This window comes from Astatotilapia calliptera, chromosome 18, assembly GCF_900246225.1.
Source record: "Astatotilapia calliptera chromosome 18, fAstCal1.2, whole genome shotgun sequence".
NCBI lineage: Eukaryota > Metazoa > Chordata > Actinopteri > Cichliformes > Cichlidae > Astatotilapia > Astatotilapia calliptera.
In genome coordinates, this window is record NC_039319.1 from 22,943,415 (window position 1) to 22,969,219 (window position 25,805).

A 25,805-nucleotide genomic window follows, 5' to 3' on the forward strand; every position below is an offset into this window, starting at 1 on the left:
GCATACAGTTCTAGTTGGACAGAGGGCTAACGCAGCCACAGTTAAACAGCAGAGTTGGATTGTCAAAGCTGCAGAGTTTCAGTTTATGACACACATTCATAAAAATCTCCACGCACAGAAATACTGGTCTTGGTTGGCTGTTGAGGCTGTTCGACAACGTGACATCTTCACTAAGAGTCAAAGAGCTTTCAGATGAGTGCACGTACTCCGAGATCCTTTAAGAACACGTGATGCGATCAGATCAGTGATGACAGAGGAAGACAGGCGATAGGACGTGATCCAGAAAACCCAGACGGAAATCTGTCACTCAGCAATTTTTACACCAAGAGAAAAGTGAAAGTGAGTATTCGCTCATGTATAATTTTATATTAGAAGTGAAAAGGAAAAGTTTCTCACACATGAAGCCACGTGTGAGTATTAAAACCTTAGACTAAAAAAAAAAGCTACTTGTCTGTCACATCGTTGCTGACAGGTAATACAGAAGCAATAAATAAACTGTACACAAAGTACTGTGAGGAAAAAGAACACTATGAATTAGTGACACACAGAGAGACACACACTGACTCTTTGCATGTTGTGCTGGTTATAATGTTGTTAAATAGTCCTTTGGTGTTGAAGGCATCTTTGAGAGTTGAGTCGTCGGCTACAGAAAGGATTGCACATGTTTTACTCCAGCATGTCAGTGACCAGAAAAAAATCCCAAGTTAAAAATAAGGCTTCAAAAAAAAAAAAAAAAAAAGGAAGAAAGAAAGCTCAGTCACACATTTAAAACATAAGTTACACTGTTTCATGGTAATAAAAAAGTTTCTCGACAGGATGAGTTTGGTAAGTTCTCTGCATTACTTTCATAGTGTTTGAATCCGGCAGCTAATGTCACACATCTCAACAAAACACTTATTTTGCACAGTCAACTAGTTCATTATAAAAAGGACCAAAGAAAAGAAAAGACAAGACAAGACAAGGAACTTCAGCCCTTCTGAGCGTCAATGGTCCAGCTCATCCAATTCAATTAAACTACCAGGCCGTCCGTCAACAGAAAAGTGCAGAAGTGTGAGAGAACCGTACAAAGTGCTTTGAGTTTTTTTCCTTCTTTTTAGCAAATACTTCAAAAAAAAGAAAGAAAAGAAAAAGAAAAACATGAGAAAGAAAACTCATTCACCCGGACAACAAACACGTCACTGTTTTAAGACAATATCAGTTACTGTTACGGTTCGAACAGGAGTTCAGTGAGAGAGAGAGAGAAAAGAGCAGAGACACTGAGGTCAGATTGGCACACTGGGTGCTACAATCAACCAACTTTATCAGTCACTGATGGAAAGTAGCCAGTGGCAAAATGGAAATTACAGTACGGGTTGTGTCATGCTTGCTTGGCACTTGTTTTGTCATTGACTACCGGCGTGTCCCTGTGGAGAGCAAAGTACTCATCAATGAGAGGGGAAAAAGAGGGGAGATTCAGGCACAGGGAACTGGCTCTTTGTAACCTCCTGGGTTTTTACAGTTACAGCGATGCTAACATCTGTCATTACAACCTCATCAAGACACTGCCCTCATTAGTGCAGTAATCTATGCTAGTGGATGTTACCAAAAACACTATTTCAGTAGGTAGGTGCTGTGAAGTAAGAATAATGGAACTGTAATAGCTTAATGTACTCGTAACTCTACTGTGACACTGAGGTTTTTTTTTCTTTTTTCTTTTTATGTGTTTTTTTTTTTCATGATGTCTGTGCTAGTTAGTGTTTCTCAGTCAAAAGCCTCCAATGAGTTCATGTTTTGGCTCGAGCCCTTAAAAACAGACAAAAACGAAGGCTACCTATGAACAAAACTGCAAAGTGCTAAAACTTGAAGGCAAACTGATAAAATGGGCGCCAAACATCAAATCAAATAAAAATAATCCAAACAATAAAGCAACAAAAACAGAAAAATAACCGACATTTTTTTTGGGTAGTCCTACAGTTAAATAGGTTTTCAATGTAAGAACTTGCAAATCATTTACCACAGTACCAGAACTTTAGTTCCACATGTGGACACTGGGAGGCACCATAAGCACAGCCCACATCGCTCTGGATGTAACTCCTAGAGCGTCTAACGCTACACTGACCCTGGCTCAGTTTTGTTGCTGACTATATCTCATTAAGATTATTAAAAATGGAAATAATACATCTGAAAACAAGAAAAAATTATATGCGGTGCCAGCTCAGTCGTTATAATCATTAAAGCAACTTGCCTGCTGAGTACAATTAAATCGGCTGTGCAACACCAGCTGAAAGGAGTGCTACTGCATGTATACAAACACAGTGATAGAGTCACTTCAAATATCTGCTACATTTAAGGTGTTTTGCAAAAAAAAAAATCCTTCATAGCTCTTCTTTTTGTGCTATGAATTTGCTTACACTTCTTTCAAGTTTGCTGTTAGCTGTAGCTTCAATTTACTGTGTGTGAATCTAAATAACAGACAACTGAATTAAAAAAAAAAACTTACTAAAAATTAAAAACCAAAAAACCCCCAAAAGGCAGGCAAACCAGCATTTGCAAGTTTGGCAAGAAGTCTTAAAAGACTTTGTTGTGTTTTCGCAGTCATTCATCACTTCCTCGCTTCTTTCACACAAAAAAATACTCCATTAGAGGAAGACACGTCTGTCTTTAGTCGTAGCGGACTTTAGGTTAGCTGGTAGAAAAGCGTGTATTTTTCTAACTTCTTATCGTCTCTGTGGAACTTCAGCCACAATTTGTCTGAGTGAGAGACACAGATTTCCTGTCCTTACTGGAACAGCGACTGGGGCTATCTGTCTCTCTCCAGTGCAAGTGACTGCTGTGTGAAACTGCAGACTTTCTCAGTCCTCCCCCACAGCCTCCCGCACTCCCGTACTCCCCACCTTGAGTCCTGCTCTTAAACCCCATCTGCAGAAAAACAGAGGTGGTGGCGTTTGCTCGAAGTGGAAGGTGGGGTGTGACAGAGGGCGAGGCACTGAAATCAAGAATAATTAAACGAAAGAAAGTCGAAAGAGTCGAAACTATTGACTGGTGCTATGTGCCAATTCGAAAGCGTGGAACCCCAGAGACGCCTTCATCTGTTTCTTCTCTTTCTTCTGCCATATCTTTCTCCGAGTCTAAAGAAAACGTCCTGCCCGAGTCACTTGTAAGCATTTTGGGAAGCCTTCGAGATACATGAGAGGCCGAATCGGATCTGTAGATTTCATGCCTCCTGCTGCTGTGGCCCTCCTCTTCCTCAGGTGGACTCTCTGTGTCAGACTCCCCCTCTTCTTCTAAGGTCAGCTTAAACTGAAACTTGTCAGCAGAAGCAGACCCGCTACCCCGACCATGTGCCGAAGCTTCCCCTGCAAAGGAATCTTCCTCCTCCTCCTCCTCCTCCTCCTCCTCCTGGCCCTCTGGGTGAGGTGATGGGCTGTGGGGGATCATGCTCTGATACCACTCTCTGTTATCCTCCAGCGTGTCCAGGATGTCCTGCGCATCAGGGTGCACCAGGTCGGCCCATGTTTCCCACAGAGGATGAACGATGTAGTCGATGAAACCCACCTGAAAGAGAAAGCAATGTTTAAGACTGCGAATAACAAACTCAGCAGTGATGCTTTGACTTAATCAAAGAACTCCATCTTTCCGTGAGCGGTTTTGTATCCGAACTAGTTTTCTTCCTGACGTCTACATCCATCAACCACAGGAAGCATGAAGCTAGATACGGCTAATTTTTACAGGCTGTCTCCCTATCATTAACCATCAGGTTCATCATAAAATGTATTTTGAGGACCACTTCAGTGCCTTTTTAGTTCCATTATATAAAAGAGAAGGGATCTCCAAAACCCCCTCACAACAGAACAATCTAAATCTAGGCTGACGAACAGCACCAAGAGGAAAAATACATGAATTTGATTTTGAGGCTAAGCTCGCGGTTTAGGTTAATCCCCACCTGGTTCTTTTCTACTGAAGCATTGTGCTTGTCGCACATGGGGCTGATCTCCATGCCTTTCTCTCTCTCTCTGTCTCCCTGTGTGAAGAACTCCACCATGATGCGGTCTGTCCACTGGCGGTACAGCTCGAGAGGTTTGGTCGGGTTACTCAGGTCTGCACAGTGTACCATGTTCTGAAGAACCTGCAGTGGCAAATTAAACAGGTGTTGTCACATGTCAAATATATAGATTAGATTAGATTGATTCTATCTTTGTATAAAAAGAGTTCTCACCTGTATGCGATCTGAATAGTTGTCTAAAAGCAGGACTCCCAGGCTGGTGACTTTCTTAGTCTCCACCATGGTCTTCAGGTCTGCTAACAGGTTCATGTGTTTGGACATATCTGTGGCGAGCACCTGCAAGAACAACATTAAACACATTAAACCAAACAGAAGTCACTGGGGAAAAAGAAGGCCTAAGCTGAGTGGAGCTACTGCACGTCTACGATCTTAATGGTCCACTCACCATGTCGATGACCATTTTGCGAAGCGACTGACGCTGCTTTTTGTTGAGATTCTGAAAAATATCACAGTTGTCTTCCTGCAGAAGCTTAAAGCCTACAGCCAGGTGGTGATTCTCTAGCACTGACAAGTCATTGTACATCAGGGCCAGCTCTGAGTCTGAAGACAAAAAGGCATAAAAAACTCTGAATGTAAAATAAATCACGATCTCGTCAGCTACATAGTTAAATACACTCAGCACCCACACACATTCAGATAATCCCTGCAGAGCTACGAGCAAACTCACTGGTGTTGATGAGAAACTGATTGGAAACTCCGGGGTGATCCACGTCGTGGATGGCGCTGGCGAACAGCGCAGCGAGGATCTCCAGATCAGTAAACACAGCCTTGGATGACACACAAAGAGAGACAGTTAGTTTTGTGTGTATGCGTGCGTGTATGTGAGGGCATCAACCTGGACTGTGTATTTGAGCGTTTACCTCCAGTGCAGGTGTGGACAGCAGCACATGTGTTGATTGGACCACGTCTGCAGCATGGATGTTGTTGTGGTAGGCCACATCAGCATGATAGTGGTCCTCCAAAGTCATTGTGAAGGTAATGAAAGTATCCACTGGAATCTTAAAGGACTTCAGCAGCTCACGTTCCTGCAACAGCAGAGGAGAGGATGGCTCATCCAAGGTAAAGATAAATGACTGATTACAAATTGTCTGCTAAGTCATTGCTTCATTGACTTCAGTAAATTCATTATGCACTTGTTTGCTTTGCCGTGTTTGAGGCTATAAAGTACAGGAGCCATACAGTACGCTGTGTGCTGTGATGTGGTACCTGGAAAATGGTGTACATGGTGACTGTCAGTGGGCGATTCCCAGAATACTCAGAGACCTTAAAGATGTCAATACCCCATCGATTTATATCCTCAAGTTCCTGTCAGTGAGAAAGTATAAATACAAAGTATATTAAACAACATTCAGTATGTGGGAAAAAATAGAGAATTAGCCTCAGGGAAATAACAAATGAACTAGTCCTCACACCTTAGCTAGGAGTCCTTCCTGGCTAGCATTGACCCCAAATCGAGGAATGGTTGAAGGAGCGAGGCTGGGACTGTGGGTGGCCTTCTTCACACCGCTGATCTGGGACATAGGACGCTTTTTCTTGTCTTTCTCCTTGGTCGGGGGAGACATGATGTCCATGTCATGTTGTTTCTCTGCCAGTGAAAGTCATCCAGTTAACAGTGATGAAAACAGAAATGCACCACTAACACTAACTTTCCTGCTGTCATGCATTTCAACTACTCCTGTCTGAGCACTGTCCTGTGATTTACATGCATATCTACATGTATGTGCAGCAGTGTGTAGCGTACAAAGACGGCATATTTACCCAGAAAGGTGCTGGAGATGAATTCAGACACCTGGTTCCCTGAGCGGCTGGTTTCTGACAGCTGGCTGAGCTCTCGGTTCAGCATCCTCTTGAACTGAGGACAAACACATGCAAGCATCAATGAGCTTGATCAAACACTCTGTTTGCTAAACTGTGGACAGACTAGGTCGGATCAACTCAGCCGCCTGCTGGAACAACAGTTATCTCTTAACAACAACGTAGAAAAGAAACACTTTACAAGCAAATCACTCTCTCTCAAAACCTGCAAATGGTTCAGTCAAATACAAGTAGCAGATGCCACAGATCATGCTGACATAAGACGTGTTGAGTCTCAGAGAAAGTCAGAAAACAAGCAACACGTGAACCTCAGGGAGTCTCCTACCCTCCCATCCAGTTCATCCCTCTCCTCCCCTCTCCTCACCTGAATGAACATCAACGAGATGGAGATGAAATAAGTCACTTCTGGCATTTCAGCGTAAAGTCAAGCATGGGAGCAAAAATAAAACGAGTGAGCTCTCAGGTTTAACACGCCTGTTCGACAAAGCTGCCTGTCTCGGAAAAATCCACCAGCGAGTGCTGCAGAAGCTTTGATTATAAGTCTGTGGAAGAACAGGAGAATTGAAGCATATGTATGTGGGAATGCTGCTGGATGCCAGGATGCAAGGCAGAGAAGGCAGACTCTCCCCGACTCTCCCTCATCCACTCAGTTACTGCCTGCCCACTATGTGTGTAAACAGAGGGAGAATGGGGTACTCTAATCTCCACCTCCTTTCAAAAATGCCTAAGAATAGCAGCCAATCAGACACCCGCTGCAGCAGCGTGTAGCGAAACAGAGAGCCGTCATTGGCGACGAGACATACACATTAGGCAGGGCAGAGTGAGGTTGTGAGACACACCATGTGCACCAAGTTTGAAGGTATGAAGGAAAAGCTTTGAATGGATGGGGAGGAGGGTTCATTCTTGTAGCCAAAAATAAAAATAGTACATCACGCACCACAGAGACTTGGGTGCCCTGACCATTAACACAATCAGAGGAGCAAAAGACAAAATGCTTTGACAAAGAAATGCTTAAAGCGGGCTCCAAAAGTTCACTCACAGCTAAATCGTGCTCAGAAGCAGATAGAAAATATTGAAGGATAATTACAGTGGTCTTAATGTTAAGCTGATTTATTCACTTTTATACAAAATTCAAACTTGGTAGTAATTACCATCAGAGGAGGAAAAAAATGCCTATGCGGCATGTAAAAAGCTCTTTCTTAAATACCCTACTCACATATAAATAACTCAGTGATTAAAAGTGGTTGCACGATTGCTCAAAGACCCTTTCTAGGGTCAGTAAAGATCCAGTTTAACAAAGCGGTTCGATAAGGTCGTCAGGGATGCAGAAACATTGTTCACTTCAGCCTCCCATGCACCTGTCGTTGTTCCCAAGGGCCGGCATGGATAATTCTTTTCTTTAGCTCATTGACTGATCTGCAGCAATTGTGGGGGCTGGGGAGAGGAGTGGGCGTGGGAGGGGGGGTGCCTCCAGCGAAACTCCCCTCCGCTGCCACGTGAGTGACGTGTGGAATGGTTTATGCATGAAGCAGGAAGCAGGAAGCAGGCACGGTACGTGATTGGTTAATAATGTAATTCAGATTTATGTGATGAGAAGAGGTCTGTTTCCTTATGTTTGGACGCTTCTATGAAGTGGGTGTTTGTGAGTGCTGATCGGAGAGGAGAGGGAAGGATGGAGGAAGCATGCACGGTGAGGATTCCATTTCATCCAGTGCAACATCTCTCCCACTCCCACTACTCATTCACATGTTTCTGCATATGATTCAGCAGGTAGGTAGGGCCGCGAGGTGTCTACTAGTCCCCATCTGCATGCCGGGAATCATCCTATGCATGTAAGCTTCTTCCATCTGCGGACAGATGGGGGCTTCTATTCATATTTTCATGATGGATTCTTTGTGTTAATGAGCCTTCAGCTTGGTTAAAGCATCGGTGATGGTAATTGTATTTACGAGAGGCCACACACAATCCTTGGGTTTAGTGTCGTATTTGGGGCCTTTTCTAATTTGGGCAGGAAAAAAGCACAGCCAAAGAATACATCAATTCATAAAGCATGAAAATGAACATGCCTCATGTACTGTCTATATTATCCATTCTAAAAAGAAATCGGCTGCATTTCATTTCAAAAAGGGGAAATGACAACAGTAAGCTGGAAGAAAATGACCGCACGGCTGCAGATTGAGCACCTTTCCCAGCGGTGAGGTCTAAAAATAGACATATACAGGAATAACGGCATAATCAGCCTCCAAGGTTTGTTCTCTGGTGCTTTCTATACCAAAAGCCCTCCAAAATATACAAGGACAGTCCAATAAGCTTCCAACTTGCAATTAGAGCAGGACCAGAGGACCCTGTCTTCAAAACTTCATCTCTCTGACCCTCATACGTCTTTTAAGCAACTACAGCAGATGTTTAATAATAATAATAATGGATTGGATTTATATAGCGTTTTTCAAGGCACCCAAAGCGCTTTACAATGCCATTTAAGCTCCCAACCTTGCACTTAATCCATTTTCTACAACTGCAAGATTCACTCGTGTGTGTGTGTGTGTGTGTGTTTGTGAAATGTCCAAAAGAGCAACAAACTTTCATTCAGTCTTTCAGTTGCCTAAATTACCAGCTTCTAAAAGTCTAACTTAGCAGGCTGTTGGTAGTGTGTTAGTGTTTTGTTAAAGTACCTTGTTGGAAGCCATCTCACTGACAGAGTGTCGGGTTTTCAGCGTCTCTAGTTGCTCCAGACACCAGTCCAGCTCATCTAGAGTCTCTATGGCCAGCTGCTGGTGAGGCTCCTCTGTATGTATATCACACACATATATATATATATTAAATTTCATCGGGGAGGAAATGTTAATGGTATTTCCCTCTCAAATATTGAGCTGCATTTTGTTTCATAGTAATTGTATCCATGGGATGAGGATACAAGTGACTTACAATAAGCATTAAAAAAATCATCATTACAGGCACATGGCTGGAATACTTGCCCACCACTGGATTTCATGTGTTGTTGAACAACATTCGCTTACTAATTAAACAGCTGTGATGTGTTTCCAGTAACCCAGATTTCCCGATTCCCAATCGTGTTAATATCCTTGCCATCTGTGTGTGTTTGTGTGTGTGTGTATGTGTTTTTTGTTTGTTTGTTTTTTAACAAGTGTGTATTTTGGGCTAATAAGTAAATATCTCATTCCAAAGCCGCTACCAACCTGCGAGGCTGGTCTTGCACATGGATGGTGGGTTGCTGCCTGAAGATCGTGTTCTGTAGACAGAGACCATCCAAAGTGAACATATTAAAGACACAAGTCAGGTGTGGTGGTGAAAGAGCAAAAAGACTTAGGAAGTCTCCAAAACGCCTACTTGCTGGCCGTGCGATCTTGCTGGCCGGTTATGACGGCAAAGTTACTTCTGACTGTCCTCAGGCTGGCGAGGACCTACGAGAGGAACAAAGGAGTGAATGTATGAGTTCATCAAATGACGCATTTGTAATGTGATGAAGTGTAGCTTTAAATGCTCATAAAAGCTTCCACTTTCATTGAACAAGAGCTTCTCAACACAAATCACTGACTATCATTTGATACTGTGGCTCTCCACTCTTGGCAGATGTGCTACCCAAAGGCATCCCCCACTCCCTTTCTGATGTTTTCATAGCATCACTGACACTCCTCTAGGTCACGTCTGCCACTGCATCTGTCACCAAACACTGACTCAGCATGAGGAGAAAGCCCACAGAGTATCAGATGTCCAGACTTGATCCATGCATGAGCCTTATCTGCCACCATGCATATCTTAAACAGCATGATCCAGCAGTATTGGATTCTCAGCTCCTTTCACTGTGTAAAGTGAGCACAGGAGTGACGCACATCCCACGCAAGAGCTAGGCAACACCAGCGGGATGCTGATCCTGTCGCAGGGCCAACATGATCCTGAGGGGATGTTCCGGTAGAACACTAAAACCCAGTCTCATACCATCTGGAGGCTGTTTTTTTTTTTTCTTAATTTGTCCATCTGCCAAATTTTCAAATAACACAATAAGTAAAACAGGCTGACTGGAAAAGATTTCAGAGGACTCACCTGTGCAAACGGTGTGACTATCATGTCTTCTGTATGTCTGCAGAAAAGACACACAAGAGGAAAAAAGCATGAAAAAACACAAAATACTGAGAAGCTCAACTATAAATCCCTAAACTGTGATACCAAAGAGTGATAAAAAGAAACCTTCCTCGTATCTATTATAGTTTATTTTAATTTATTAAAGACATGCACTGCTTCTAGTGAGGCCGGTGAGGAAACAGTCGGGGTGAGGTGGAAAGGGTGGGCGACACGTTATGAACAGTTAAATATGAGTAAAAAAAACCCAAAAGTGTGTTATTATACTTGACTCCGCTCTGATTAAGCGTCGCATGCAAGAACAAACAAAACAGAACGGGGTGTTTTAGAGAGCCTGACAGGGGTCACAAGAGAGGTTTTTGATATTTAGTCATCGGGAGAAAGGAGGGAAATGATCATGAAGCCATCCAGAGGGAATGCAGAAGAGGCCTTCAGGGGACAGAGCCAGTGTGGGTTTATTTTCGCCCTAATTTATTTTGTTTATCATGTTCTTCTCACCGAGATGACAACCAGTTGACTTCCCAATGCTTCAAGCTTTCTTCCCTTTAAAAACAGATAGGCAAGAGGTTGAAGAAATCTGTGACTGCTTCAATTACAAAACTGAAGGTTTTCTTTCTTTCTTTCTTTTTTTTTTAGATAGCGTGAAATCTATAATGTCTTACTTGGGGATGTAACTGAGACACACAGAAAAACAAACAAAATATTCCTTTCTTTAGAATCCCAGTGGAATAGATTTGACATTCAAGCACTTTGTGATGGGAAAACAGCTGCAAGCAATACATAGCATGTCCTAATAAAGTATTTGAGAAGGCTCAGTCTTCTCAAGGTGGACCTTTCTTAACAGTCCTCCTCACTCTATGAAAAACAAGTAAAAAAGTTAAACTGCGTGACAATTTGGCTTCAGAACTCAAACTGCAAACAGGTAAGGGAGCCAGCACGTAAATCGAGGCACAAAACTGCTTCTCCAGCCCGGAAACCTCTGAGCTCAAACAGATAGAGAAGAACAGAAAAGCAGAAATGCAAATATGATCCATGTGATCCTAGTGGTATTCCTTTAGGATAAAAAGCACAGCATCAGGAATGGCTGTTGATACTTTGAAAACTTTTACCCGTGTTTTTCAGATGTAAAAAGCTCTTTTTTACTTTTAGAGAACTTGATATCAACAGATTACTACATGTAAAGCAACAAGATTCCTAGGCGGGGCATTGGATTTATCCAAAGGGTTTGTTTTAGGCCCCTCTCAATACATAGAGACAGAGGATTAACAGTTTCAACTGGTGGACTTACAGGTCACTGGCAGTGGAGGAGTTTCTGGAGGGACCTTTGGGTGAAAGGTCAAAGTCGGAGTCAGAGCGGTAGAGGAAAGATTCCCTCCGCTGGCTGTGAGGGAAATTGGTCGGTCGGGCCAGACCGGAGTTAGGGCTGGCCTGAGGGTCCAGTGGGCTGCGTCCCACAGACAATCCATTCTCCACATCAAAACTAAGAAGACATAAATGCAAAGAGAATTTATTAAGGTTAGATGGCTTAAGAGGCTATTTAGGAATTTACCAGCTTGTAGATTTGATCAGGAAAGGAAATAGAAGAAATGAATCCATCCAAACTGTCCATGCTTCCTGGAAAGCTTGTTTTTCCATTCTTAGACACACAGTGCCATAAAATATCTCCCACAGAATATCTGCAATGTGTGCATTTATGTGTACAATAGCTGGTGTGTATGAATATATCCCTGAGTCTGTCACACAAATACAGTTCAGCACTTTGTGACTGTTTGCAGCATCAGGCAGGAGCAACCGAAAACCAGCTGTCAACAGCGTTATTGGAAATACACCGAGTGGCTGGTCAAGTGGGTCAGCATGCACTGAGGTGAGAAAACGAGCTCCATTAAGAGCTGCAGGCAGTATAAATGCAACAGCCATAAAATAAAAAGAATAAGGGAGAATAAATGTGGGAATAAGCATTTCCCTTCAGACCAAACTGACAGACAAACTTTTTACAAAATTCCAGTTACAAGTTAACCAGACTGCTGCTCCTCTGGTGCCAATAACATGGACACAGTTACTAAAAGATGGAATATTCATATCTAAAACATCGCTACAGACCTTATAAAGACTTCTATCACACAAGCTTTCAATCTGATATTGTCCTTTCTTGAAGAGGAAATAGTGTAACATAGAAGTAAAAAAAACCTCAAAATTCAAATTTAGAAGGGTGACAAAAAAAGGATAAGACATTGTGATATATATGAGCTCAGCTCACAGCTCAGGAAGTAAGCTAAAATCAGCACCACAATTCAAGCCGAGCAACAATGGTGGATAAGAAAACACATCCAAGTCAGACTGAGACCAAAATGAGGAGGTGATGAGATCCAAAGAGGAAGAATAGCTCTCAGCACTGGTGGCTGCATGCAATGCTATAGCTGATTTATAAATAGGATAACTAACCGCTAAAATCCATTAAGTGTGTTATTAGAGTGATCCAAAAAAGAGCAGCTGATTGGCAGGATGGACCCATTTTTCATTATTAATATATTTAACATTAAAAGATAGTATAGCATTTGAAACAGCGAATCAAGCGAAACCTGAGGCTGTCAGGCAACCAGCCTGGACGTACTTGAACTCCACAGCTACACAATCATCATGCAGAGAAACAGTAAAGGCATGAAATGTGTTTAGATAATGTGATGCTCTCGTGATACAAGTATGTGTATGTGTCCGCGTGCGCGCGTGTACATACAGATGAATCCCGACTGTGAGCGAACAGCAGAGATAAAAATAGCAGCACAGTACTGACGTGGGTTACACGAGAGAGGCGAGTCTAAAAATAGCGCAGCGTCAGGTGAAGAGGAGTTCCTCCTGAAAAACACCGTCTGACTACAGAGGAAAACAACAAACGAAGGCACGGCAAGGTCCTTCTTCACAGTCTAGGCATGTTTCTCCTGTGATCTACATTTCTACTTTCCCACAGCGTTGCTCTGAGCCTCGGAGACTTTCGGCCAGCAGCTCCGTTTGGCAACGCATCTCCTTTTGCTAAACAGCGTGAGGATCTCCAGAATAGAAATCCACACTTTAGTAAAACAACCATTAGCAGAACATGAAGGATTTTGCAAGGGCAGATGCTGAGACACACTTGATCCCTTTCAAATAAACAGAACGGGGAAACCAATATTTCAAAATAAAAATCTCATGGCGTAGGTATGGGTTCCAAAGTGTTAGAGAATAATAACACACAAACCCAAAATGTCAGTGATACAATTACCACAAAATCAGATTCTTGTGCAGCTGTGTGGGGTCTAGAGTGTAACAAAATGCACACATTGAAAGACGTTAACAACTGCCATGTCGCATATATACTCACTGTACACTGTGTTGCATACAGCAGTTGATGCTCGGTTTAAATGTTCGACTTCAAAGTGACCATGGCTACACGCCTACCTGCACCAAGTTGTTGCCATTCAACTGGCAGATGTTTCCATTAACAAACAGTTGGAGAGGTGTAGCTAACAAAGTCGGAGGTCAGTGAGTGCACAGTATAGAAGGTGGGGAGTAATAATGTGTTTTTCACATGGTCAACAGTTTTTGACATTTGACACAACCTGAGCAAAACCACAACTATCTGCTGGCTCCATGAATGACTACCTTTTACTCCAATCCATGAGCGATTGACCAACTTTGGCATTTGCAGAGTTGTGCTGCTACAATCCAGCCTTTACAGTTGCATGAAAACACTGCATTCATTCCTCTCTTGCTGCGTTCTGCAGTACTCTCCCCCCCAAGACGTTGGTGTGTTACTGGCTATTACATAACAGCAGAAGCTGATTTCCATGTGACAGATTCAGACACACTGACTGCATCACAGAAGAAAGTGCGAGTGACTAAAATGTCAGACACAGTACAGTGGGACTGTGCCAGCGTGGCTGCTAGAGTGAGCGTGCACGAATGACAGACAGGCTGTGTGTGCAAGGGGTAAAAAAAAATCATAATTTTATGTGTAAATAATACAAACAATGAGTCCCAATGATGTACGCCCACAATGTGTGTATTTTAATCTCAAATTACTGAGGTGAGGAGATGGTCACGCTCTCCTCACCTTTTCATGTTTCCAGTTTAACCCATCTCTCTCATCGTATCTCTGTATTAATGCTGCGCCTGCTGCTCTCCTCGCGTGCTCTGATTATGAATCTGTTTGTATTTCCACACGTCTCTGTCTGTGCAGCTAAATTTAACCTCCGTTCGCATGTGAATCCAGAAAGGCAACACTGCAGCTAAAAATAACCTTCAGGTAGAATTCAGAGCCCTCCTCTCTCTCTTTCGCTCTCTGTTTGTCATCTCCGCCTCACAGAGCAGCAGATTCTTCCCTCCATTCATGAATATTTATGGAGGAGTTTCTATTTGAAGCCGATACCGAGCTAAAATTAGACCGCGGATCAAAATACCGCCTACGCCATTCCCCCACTGCTTTTTTTTTTTTTCGCTTCCAGTTTTTTTCTCTTTATCTCTCGCTGAGCTGTTGTGAGCCCAGTGCAGGAAAGGGAATCCTGACTCACTCGTGACACTTCACTGCTCACCTAGTACTCCAGCACCCCAGCAGACAAAACACGTAGTATTTTTGCATTGTGAAATCACAATCTTCTAGTTGTGGTTCATACAGTTTTATAACAAATCCTTTAATTTATGTGGCAAAAAAGAAAAAAAAAGGGGGGGGGGAAGTAGCTGTTACCATGGAAACAAGCGATGGAGATCTAAATAGGTGATAAAGTAAAACAATAACTCAAAAACACATGCTATTTTTGAAAAAAATAGTTGTTGTTGAGGCTGTTAAGTTGTGAGTTATGGAGTTTATAATTTTCTAAACAGCTGAATTGTGATATTCTATATTCGGAAAAAATGAAAAAAGCAGTTTACAGTTTTTCCCATAATGTCGTTTCACAGTAAGAACAGTGCAACCAGAATATTCCAGTATTTTCTGCACACCTCCAATGTGCACAATCTTTAACTATACAGTTAACAAAATGTGCATTAACTCTGTCAGCTGAGGCATTCTGTAGTCCTAAGAGGTCAAAGGTCAAGGTTCAAGCTCAGTGTGCGCATCGTCTGAACAGGAAGCTCCCACAGAAGCTCCGTGGCTGGTTGGTCTTCAAAAATGACTCCTCCATTGTCTTTTTGTTTTTCACAACTGGCACCCACCCACCCGCCTGCCCACCTCTCCTCCTTCTCCGGCACCCTTCCCACTCTCCACGCTTCTCTGCTCCAAGAATAAAAAAAAGGGATTTTTAAAAAATATCCCTGTTAGTGTGGGAAGGTGTTAATTATAGTCCCGATAAAACTGGTGATGAGTGATAGCTAACGTGTATTTTAGGTTCTTCCTGCCGAATTAAAATAATCTATTCATTCTCTCTGAGGACAGAGTCCCTCTGCTGGGCCTTAGTGAAACTGCTACAGCCAGTCAATGTTCATGTCTGAACAGAGAAAACTAAGGCATGTTATTCATTTAATAATTTATTATTCAGATATTTGTATCATTGTAGCTTCAGCACAGACAAAACATGCATTCTGACGATTTTGGGGTGAGTCTTTGAACTTGCACATTGTATGCATTGTAAAATAATGAGGTAGAGACGAAGTTTTCTGCAGATAAATCAAATTAATCACTGAACAAAAACCCGAGCTACTTTTGTTCTTAATTATTGCCACGCTGTAAAAAAAAAAAAACCCTGACTGAAAAGTTTTTATACGTGCAGAGACGGTGAAAATAAAATCTCATATAAAAGCTAAAAAGCCAGCTGAAATGCGTAATGTGCCACCTGTTGGAGATTGGATATGGTTAAATAGAACCATCCTAATTTGGCATCTGCATTCGCACACCAAGCTTCAAAGGTGGACATGAATGCACATGCACTCGCACACTTAATTACTTCTCTTGTCTAAAGACCAATTAGAGCCAGCATTCCTGGACAAGGCAAAGACTTTTAGTTAAAAAAAAAAAAAAAAAAAAAGGTGTAAAGAGAGAGGTGTTACCATGTTTGTTATTTAAGTGGTTGGCTGGTAACAAGTGTGATTGATGGCAACCTGTCAGTGGCCCTGATACTTGACACCCCGCCTGCGTCACCGCCTGTCATGGCAACGTCAATCCCATCTGGGGAGCATTAAAATACAGGAGCAACGGCGAGCGAGAGAGGGAGAAAGCAAGGGCGAGATAGGCCCGTAAACCAGGGCAAGCTGTCATCTGAACCTTCATTCATCACTCCCAGGCCTTTGCTGTGACACAGCCAGAGGTAGAATTAGTTGCACCAAAGCCGAGCTGCGCGACGAACTGGGACGTTTATTCAAACGCTGTTTAAACTGATGCACAGAGCATTCGCTTCATGCAAGAGAAAATTGTGCTTTTGTAAAACTTGGGAGATAATCTGAAATGATTTCTAGTATGCGACAATGTGTCAGTGTGAAACAAAAGCAACAATGCTGTGAAATTATTACAGCACAAGAGGCACGAGAGACATTCTCCGCCCGGCTTGAGTGAGACCACAAAGTTCACACCAGCAACTAAGAGTCCACACGCTGTAGCTCAGCACACAGAACAATGGGAACAAAGGGAGAACAGATGTTGTAAAAGTGGTCACAGTAGAAATCCACAGAGGTGATTTTGATTCACCCAGAGGTGAATCAGCTCTATTTATCCCAGAGCACAAAGTCATCAGTTTGTGCTCTGGGATAAATGTTGGTTTTGTGTGGCCCTTCACACACACAGCCAGGACCACCCTGTTGTTTGTCTTGCGCGTCTTCTTCTTCTATTCTGTAACATCACGTTACTGAATCTGGCCGTGAAGAAACCCGATGGAGGTGGTATGTGTTTACATGTCGACAGTGTAGCTAGATTAATTCACAATTGCCTTATCTTTTTCCCAGAGCACCAGCTGCAATCCATCTCTGAAAGTACACTTATATTTTCATTGGTTTCTTGCATCTTATAAATATTTTCTAAAAGCAATGTCATGATTATTTTATAAATCTGATTATGTTATACACTGTGGGTGGCTTAAATGAAGTATGGTAAAACAACACGTCTCATGGAAAATGTTTCCTTTTTCCATGAGTACATCTTATCAATTTACCTTCTCAAGCATGCTCTGGAATATGGCGCAGTTAAAGTAGTGTGTTTGAACATCATGCAAGGTCATTTGCCTTGAATTGAAGATGATAAAAAATTCTAAGCATCCAAGAAAATCCACCGAGTAATGGCTCAAAAAGAAAAGGGGGTCATGGAGAGGACTGTACTTAAATGCTGCGAAATGTGGATTTCAAACAGAAAAAACAAACAAAAAAAACTCTTTGACTTGTCAGATCACTAAATGAATGTTGCATGAAAGAGTGGTGAAATAAATATCAGACACAGGTCTGACAAATTATGCAAAAAACCTACAGGAAGTAAGTTATTTATATCTCAGTTGGCCCAAAATAAGCTTCTGAGGCTATGGGTACATTTTCTACAGGAGAACACTAAATCTATTGAGATTTTGATATTGACTGAAAAAAGCATGTGGTGTTTCACAGAGGATCAAATGTTCCTCATTTCACATGAATGTGTAATAAAGGCACTCACAACAGATTTAAGGAAAGAAACTTATCGGTTGTCTTGTCTGTCATGTCACTGACAACTGACTTGTGGACCATTAACCCAAAAAGGGAACAGCCTTGTGACAATTAGCCTAGCTAAACTTAGCTTAGCATGAAAACAAACAAAACGAGCATTTAATCTCATTCGAGGCTCTGTGCTGGACTCATGTTTTAGTTGATAGGACATGTTTATTAGTGAGTTTTACAGGAGCTTATAAGTAGATTTTGTGCCCCTTACACAAAGCAAAGTTAGCTTCTGAGCTAACGTTCAACAACAAAGCAAACGTGTATTTCTCAAAAAGCCAAATTAGCATTTAGCTGAATAAGCTACATATGTAAGAATGTGTTTCTCTGTTCCTGAATAATCCTCCTAAAACACACACACAGAGCAGTTTTGCTATATACACTGTAGATCTTTCTCAAACCATACAGCAAAGCAGCACAGACATAAACCGGACTGCAGCTGTGACTGCTTAAGAAAGTAGTTGTGAATAGCAACACAAACAATAACCTTTTAGCTATTTTCACACTTTACAGCCAACAAAAACAGGCCCAGCAGGTCAGCCTCTGAGTGACAGAGGAGAGCTAATTATAGACATTGTGCATTGGTAATAGAGATGTCTAACCACTGTTCAGAATGAAGTGAACCAGGAAAAACTGGTTTTAAAAGTGTGTAATCCAATGTAGAAGACACACAACAAAGACAGGGACTCAGAATCATTTGCCTTATCTTATCATTGCCTTAAAAAATGAAGACCCAACCTATACTTAGATTATTACCTGCTGAATAAATAACATTTGGCTTAGAAGACATAAAAGCTTTTGTACAGACATACTGTAAGAAGTTACTATTCTCGTTAAGGAAGACTTCACGTTTAATGTGATTAACTATTAACCTAAAACAATGCATGATTTCTAAAGAGGCAATCCTAGATAGTCCTATAGAGGAATATATCTGTTAACACTAAAATTAACAATTACCATCAGCTAATTTCAAGCAACAAAAGGGTTTGGAAGTCAGTATCGGTAAGTAAATAGTTAGGATGTTGTTAGATTATTCTTGTTATGTCTGTAAGGAAAATCTGAACGGTTCTTGCAGGCAAGGAAAAAATTTTGGAAGGTGACTATCTAGTAGTCTATCTAGTATCATAACTCACTTAGCTGCAACCTTATTTTCTGGTCCAGTACTGATTGCTCGGAAATGACTGTGTGCAAAGTCTGGAAGGATGGATTCCCTCCTCACTACGGTCAAGGTGAATAACTACCAGGATTTATACATATATCACACTCATGCAGTATTACATTACATTTGTCAAACAGCATTTATTTAACTTAGAGAAAATGAGTGTCAGAGGTAAAACACTGCAGGTTCCTCAGGACTTTCCCTCTGATGGCTTCAGTCACCCAGCTGTCTTCCCCCAATATTTTTCTTCCTTTGAAAAACAACATAAAGTCTAGATGTGGAGCTCTGATACCGTTTACAATGTGAAATGACTGCCGAGGACAATCTTGCTGTCAGTCATCAGTTAGCTGATACAGTGTAGGCAGTGGTGAGATGTCACAATCAGAGGTGCTGTGGAAGAAGGAAATACTCGTTTTTCCAACAAATGGTTTTAAGTTACACTTACACAAGCGCTGTCAGCTGCAAGAATTCCAACAATTTCAGTGCAGCCAAATTGCCCAGATATTTTTTTTTGCATATTTTGTGCCTAATCTATGAAATTGAACTTGCATAAGGAATCTGTCACTGCAAACACATTCCATTTTCTTCAAATGTTCCTCTTTGCCTTTCCTTGAATGAACCCTGAAAGAGAAACTCGCTGTTAGAGCGACAAGCTGTAGAATGATGTGTGGATATCTTGCTGGCAAAAGATAGATATGTAGCTGACCTCTATTTCACTGCGAACTGTTGTTTAAATTGCAAGTGAACAGTGGGTCATACACATACATAAAGGACTCCTTGCATGGGAAAACCTCTAACTTCAACTCCAGATTTTAAATAATAAATAAATCAGTATTTCCATGCAGTTAAAAGCCACTTCAATGCAAGTCCACCTCATGGTATTAACTTGAGGTGGAAGAGGAGGTGGAGGTGGTCAACAAGTACCTCGGGCTGTGGGTGGACAACAAACTGGACTGGTCATGCAACACAGAGCACCTGTATAAAAAAGCCCAAAGCTGACTGCACTTCCTCAGGAGGCTGAGGTCTTTTAACATCTGCAGGAAGCTCCTGAGGATGTTTTATCAGTCAGTGGTTGCTGGAGTACTTTTCTATGCTGTGGTGTGCTGGGGGAGCAGCACAGCAAAGAAGGACTCATCCAGGCTGGAAAAACTGATCAGGAAGGCTAGCTCTGTGGTGACAGTGGCAGAGAAAAGGACACTAAAATTGCTGGACATTATGGACAATGCTGGGCATCCTCTGCACACGGCCATAAACAACCAGAGGAGTCTGTTCAGTGACAGGTTGCTTCTCCCAAAGACAAGAACTAACAGACTTAAAAACTCCTTTGTCCCACACGCCATCAGACTGTTTAACTCCTCTCTGGAGGGGAGAGGGAGGGGAAACAGGAGGACAAAGGAGGGGGGAACAACTAAGCTGTAGTGCAATACTTTTTGTTAATATCCAACATTGCAATAAACTTCAATACTTGAATGTGCAATTCCCTTGTATTCTTATTCCTATTTATTCCATTTATCCCTTTTGTATACTCTTTATTTATATATGTCTCTGTATTTATATATGTGTATATATGGTATCTGCTCACATTCTGTAACTTCTGTCGGTGCTGTGCTATTTGGAAACCGAATTTCCCAGAGGAACCCACCCGAGGGATTAATAAAGTTTTATCTAATCTCTAATCTAACTTCAACCAAATTTCATTTAATGAGGAAAAGTCTAAAAACCACTGCTGTGGCCATCGCTCCTCTAAATAACAAACTTGACAGCAAAGACCAGTGATAGGAGCACCTCAAAGGAAAAAATACTATTAATCAAGCCAAGCATTGGAAACAAACAGTTTTAAGTGAGGCAACAAAGGGTTAAATTCCAGCTTTACTCATAGACGTAATTGTTTCCACATTAAAATGATTCATTAAAACAACAACAACAAGCAATATTGCTAACAACAAACCTCAGACCAGAGGAGGGTGAAAACAACTGTCAGGGACGACTCACAGCTCATTTGAATGTCGAATGTCACAAATGTAGGATGACATCAAGCGACCTACAAACTGAAAATGGCAGCCGGGGTGAAATGCAGGGGGCAGGTCTGGAGTTGCACAAACAAGAAAGGAGGAAAGAAGATCCAACCTAAGGTTTGCAAAAGACTGTAGGGGACTCGTTTACCCGGAAGGACCTAACCTGGTCGCGTAATTGTTAGGCAGAGAGGCCCGGAGAGGCCTACAAGCCACACAATCAGTACAGGGCTGCATGGATGTGCATCCACGGTCTCTGCAGTGTCAACAGACTTCTGGATAAAAATATAAAAATAAGGTACTTAAAAATATCATCATTAAGTTTGTAAATTCTGAACGTATTTTAATGACCAACAAATCACTCAGTTTGTTAACACAACAAAATAGGTATGCACACGGGTGTTCACTGCTCGTAGACTTAAATTACACCTTTCTTGGCTGCTACTTCAAAGCACATTGTGCGCTGTCTTTCCTGCGTGCTGCACAACAACATTGAATATTTAGTATTTACTGCTGTTTACACTTAGCTAGATTAATGTGATGGCGTTGTGTTTAGTATGTTGCTTTGGGGTTTTTTTTGCTTGTTTTCTATTCTTCTTTTCTCAACAGGTGATCCAGGAGATTTTTTTTCTCCCCCCCTTTCTCACTGTCCCTCTCCCCTTCTGTTTTTCTTTTCCTTCCTCTTTCTTTCTCCCTTTCCTATCCCTCACTCATGTCTGTCCCGTCTGTAACATCTGAAAATAAAATATAATAAATAATAAAAACAAAGGTCGATCAAATGGACCAATACAGCAATGCCACGATGATCCATTTGGCAAAGTAAATCCATTGGGTATCCTTGTTGGTCTTCAGACAACAATTCTGATGGCTAAAGAACCAAATGGGACAGGCAAAAAGAAAAAAGAAAAAAAAACACAACAAAATACACCTCTCAGCTTTTCATGTATTTTGAAGGTGTTTTTTTGGAGACCTGGAATGTAAATGTTCCTGTCTCTAAAGCACTTTGGGTATAATTATAAGCTGTAAATAAAATAGACAAGACAGTAAAGACAAAAAACGTTACGCTTCTTCTTTTCCAATAAAAATAATTTATTCAACACAAGTCAGTGGGCTACATACTAATGTATTGCCCACATTTTCATGCCTGTATCAAGCAACCTGATTCCTCTTTATGAAGAAAATGACACAATTTCAGAACCCTGTGTGGTTTTCATGCTTTGTAACAAACTGAAGTGCACATACAGGCCATCCATCCATCCATCTTCATCCGCTTTATCCGGGGCCGGCCGCGGGGGCAGCAGCCTAAGCAGAGAAGCCCAGACCTCCCTCTCGCCAGCCACCTCCTCCAGCTTAACCGGGAGAACACCAAGGCGTTCCCAGGCCAACCGAGAGATATAATCTAGCCCTGGCGGACTGATCCCCGGCTGCCAAGACACATACAGGCCACATCTTTAAATATAAGTAACCTTTGCATGATGACTCTTCCTGTGAGGTCATCACCGGCTACTGAAACAAAGTAGTCTTCAACTCACGTGTCCATTTAAAAACACAGGTAAGAGAGCGGTTTCACAGCCATGCTCGTCTGTGCGCCTCGGGCCTGCAACCCATCAGCGGACCTGCTGCCTCCGTCTGAGACAGATGGTCCATGTCACTTCACTCCCCCGTGGGCCACACCATGACTAGGAAGCGTTGATGAATTAAGAAATGCTTTGGAAAGACTTTCAGGAGACATTTATTACGACAAAGTGGCTTTTGGCTGAGAAACCTCCTCTACTTCGCCAGGACCTGTGAGAGTTATGAAGCGTAGTGGGCACAAGATGAGTTAATCACTTCTGCAAATGAGCACGGCGACTGAAAGCTTGGATTCATTTATCAAGCCCGCAGTGACCTGGCAAAGTCAGATAATATTTGACCCCGGCACAAGTGTTGTGCGATTATCTCAAAGACAAGAGTCTGTGTACGTAAATGAAGCAGTAACAAGAAACATCTATCTAGAAACTACTTAACAGGAGTTGGCATCTAAAGCGTTAGAGTGGATCCAACATTCACACTTAGAGACGTTGATAAATTAGGCAGATGAAGATTTCTCTTTCCTCCTCCTCTCCTCCCAGGTTGAACTGACAGGGGAGAGTGTTGGGTTTCTAAAAACGCACGTCTAAAGCTCAGCTTTACTGCCAAAACTGTCAGCATTGTAACGCACTTAATTTATATTAAATTACCCTGAGCATAACTCCCAAACACCTAACAAAGCCCACACTTGTATTTGCCATCAGTGGTTTATTTAGAAATAATCTTTAGGATTTTTCCATCCCTTCCATCACTGTCAAACCTGCATGATATTCCGTGTCACTGTTAATTTTGCGCGCAGCCCTCTGCTGACACGGCTGAGGTAAACTAGATCAACAGCCTGTGGACACACAGCTGCCTGCAAATGGGCTCGAGAGAGGGGGAGAAGAGAAACGGCTCGAATCGATGGAGCTAATCACCCAGCTTTTAATTTTCGACCCGACAACAAGAGCGGGCTCTGTGATTTGTTATGCAGAAAATAACAACGTAAACCTTTTACCCACGAGAGGTACAAAGAAAAAGAGCCATAAACGTCCTGCTGAGGACGATTAACTTTGCAGGTATTTCCGCTGGTCAGTTTAAAAGTTTGCTTTTAAAGTTTGCTGTGAGGGATTCACCCTGAGATCACCATGAATGTAAAAATGTACTAACTGTGACCCACTGCAATAGAATTACCACCATCATCTATTTTTCCATAATAAGGGATGAAGTCAAACCACTTTTACCGACTCAGAAATATTGTTACCATGCCATACAATGCAACTACAGTTACCACAGTGTTGCATTTATTTTTACTATAGCTTGACTTGCATGCGAGCTCCAAAACTGTTTGGCTTTAAGTTTGACTAGGGAGTAAAAGTGAAGCTCCCAGCTGGGCCCCAGCATGCTGAAAGGTTGAAGATGAAATTCTGTATTATTAAAATAGTTTGTTGCTGTCTCTGTCTGCCAGTTTTTATATTTGGTCTTAATATTTTTATAAATTCACCCAATTCTTCCATCTTTTTCCACTTCAACTCAGGGTCAGCGTGGGGCTGGAGCCTATCTCAGCTATCACAGAGCAAGAGGCGCGGTACTCTCTGGACATGTCGTCGATCTGTTGCAGGGCTAACAAAGAGGGACAGACAACCACTCACACCTACAGCCACTTTGGAATCACCAGTTAAGCTAACATGGAAGTTCTGGACCGTGGGAGGAAGCCAGCCAGGCGGATTCAAACACAGGAACTTCTTGATGTGAGGTGTTGGTGCTAACCATTACAGCTATTGTGGCCCCCTCTCCAAAATCATGCTGTTCTCAGCAAAATAGAAGCAAATATAATTAAAGTAGACGTGCCTAACAGGCTATTTTAATACCTTAAGGCGAATATTACTTCCACAACATTCAAATTAAAAAAGCTTTACACGCCGATGAGCTGCGACTGTCCCATGAATTGCGTGGGAATTTCTCTATCCACGTTTCAGCAAAGTTTAAAACAGTTGAAAGGAGAAACCAGTAACCACCACCGGACGCAAAAATATCGTCAGCACTCACCCACCAACTTAAAGAAAATAGCATGGCATGCATAAAAGCACCAACCCTTCTATCTGCTGCGCTCACAGACATGTAAAAACATGCATAACCTCAACACATATCCATCTAAGTCGAAGGCCTACTTTCATGTTTTCTTCTGCAGTTAAGTGAGATAATTGGCCTTTAAATCACGCACTGCGGCCACATGAGACGCTCTAAGTTTGGTGTCTGATGTCAAACGCTGCAGATTTATATCCTTCCTCCCCATGCAGGTTTAATTTGTCAGTTCATCTCATGCCTATGTGGGAATCTACTCATGCATGACTATATTTTATAGACAAAAGGAGCCGAGGCTGACATCAGAGTGTCTGCACTGGCTCCATAGATATCAGCTGTGATCTACTTTATGTGGACTGGCTAAGAAATAACAAAAGGGAGGATAAAAAAAAAGAGGGGAGGTATGAAAAAGGATATAAAGAGCATAAAAATGGTTTATACTACTGATTATAAAATAAATGCATATACTTCATAAGGCTGTCTCTGATAATCTCATGTGTTTCTAATCTGCTTGGACTTCCTGTAACAAATTACTGAAAGAAAACAGGCCATTTATTGGAACTCGGGCTCCAGCAAGAGTCAGTTCTTCCATCAGCATCACCAGCACAACCTCCCAGATAAAATAACTCAATCCAAATAAAGATCTCTACCTCCCGGTTTCTGATTCCCCTCTTTGAGCACATTTACAGATCTACTCCAGCAAAGACTGCTGCTCGTAAAGCTCTGACCTTTTTAGATCCACGGGTGGAAGTAATTCGAGCAGCAACGTAATGAGCAAACGTCCAGTGTCTCCACAGTTTGACATTTTTAGGTAATTTTGCTTGTTTAAGAGTAGAAGTCAGTTGCTTTTCCTGGCACGGGTCCCCAAGAGCAATGAAATCATATGGGGCAACTGACCGTTAAAAGCACCACTGCTCACAAATGTTCTGCGTTACATCTGATAAACAAAGACCCAGCCTGAGAAACAGGACAGAGGACAGTAATGTAAACACGGCTTTATCTCCGAGTCCTCCTTCAGAGCCTCCCTGCTGGCACTGAGGATTATGTGTGAAATTACAAAAGTTCTGCGGGAATTTTTCCTATGAGAAGGACAGCAGCATTCAAGCTGCATGTCAGATAGATAAGCTTTAATGAGAAAAAAGTATTGCGTTACGAAACAGGATTTCTTAAACTGATGTGCGAGACACACAGAAAAAACATCCTGACGTTTTCCTTCACATGAAAACTTTGTTAATGTGTAACAGAAACAGGCCGGCTCACTGCTACAGCAGCAAAAATCATGAATTAAGTAAGCCACCATGTAAAATCTGCATCTCTGAAGGGCAGCAGGTATTCGGTAAAGCAGTGAAATCCAAATGATGAAGAGTGTGTGGATGTGTTTTCTCCGATTTTACCATTTTTGTTGTAAAGG

At 42.0% G+C, this 25,805-nt stretch overlaps 1 protein-coding gene across 5 annotated transcripts in view; it reads right to left on the reverse strand.

The window, feature by feature from the left end:
- Positions 1-1,103: 1,103 nt before the first annotated feature.
- The window catches only part of pde4ca (phosphodiesterase 4C, cAMP-specific a), a 40,806-nt gene continuing 16,104 nt past the window's right edge, over positions 1,104-25,805 (reverse strand). For 4 of the 5 annotated variants that reach the window (XM_026149869.1, XM_026149874.1, XM_026149871.1 and 1 more), the window contains exons 2-16: positions 11,244-11,435; positions 10,454-10,498; positions 9,920-9,956; positions 9,206-9,279; positions 9,055-9,107; positions 8,530-8,642; positions 5,801-5,894; positions 5,455-5,627; positions 5,249-5,347; positions 4,903-5,067; positions 4,710-4,809; positions 4,428-4,582; positions 4,196-4,318; positions 3,923-4,105; positions 1,104-3,534 (exon numbers count right to left, since the gene is read on the reverse strand). In XM_026149869.1, coding sequence (XP_026005654.1) covers positions 3,025-3,534; positions 3,923-4,105; positions 4,196-4,318; positions 4,428-4,582; positions 4,710-4,809; positions 4,903-5,067; positions 5,249-5,347; positions 5,455-5,627; positions 5,801-5,894; positions 8,530-8,642; positions 9,055-9,107; positions 9,206-9,279; positions 9,920-9,956; positions 10,454-10,498; positions 11,244-11,435 — 2,116 coding nt within the window. In that variant the 3' untranslated portion in view covers positions 1,104-3,024. The remainder of the gene's footprint in view (positions 3,535-3,922; positions 4,106-4,195; positions 4,319-4,427; positions 4,583-4,709; positions 4,810-4,902; positions 5,068-5,248; positions 5,348-5,454; positions 5,628-5,800; positions 5,895-8,529; positions 8,643-9,054; positions 9,108-9,205; positions 9,280-9,919; positions 9,957-10,453; positions 10,499-11,243; positions 11,436-25,805) is intronic. The other variant, XM_026149870.1, reaches the window with a different exon arrangement.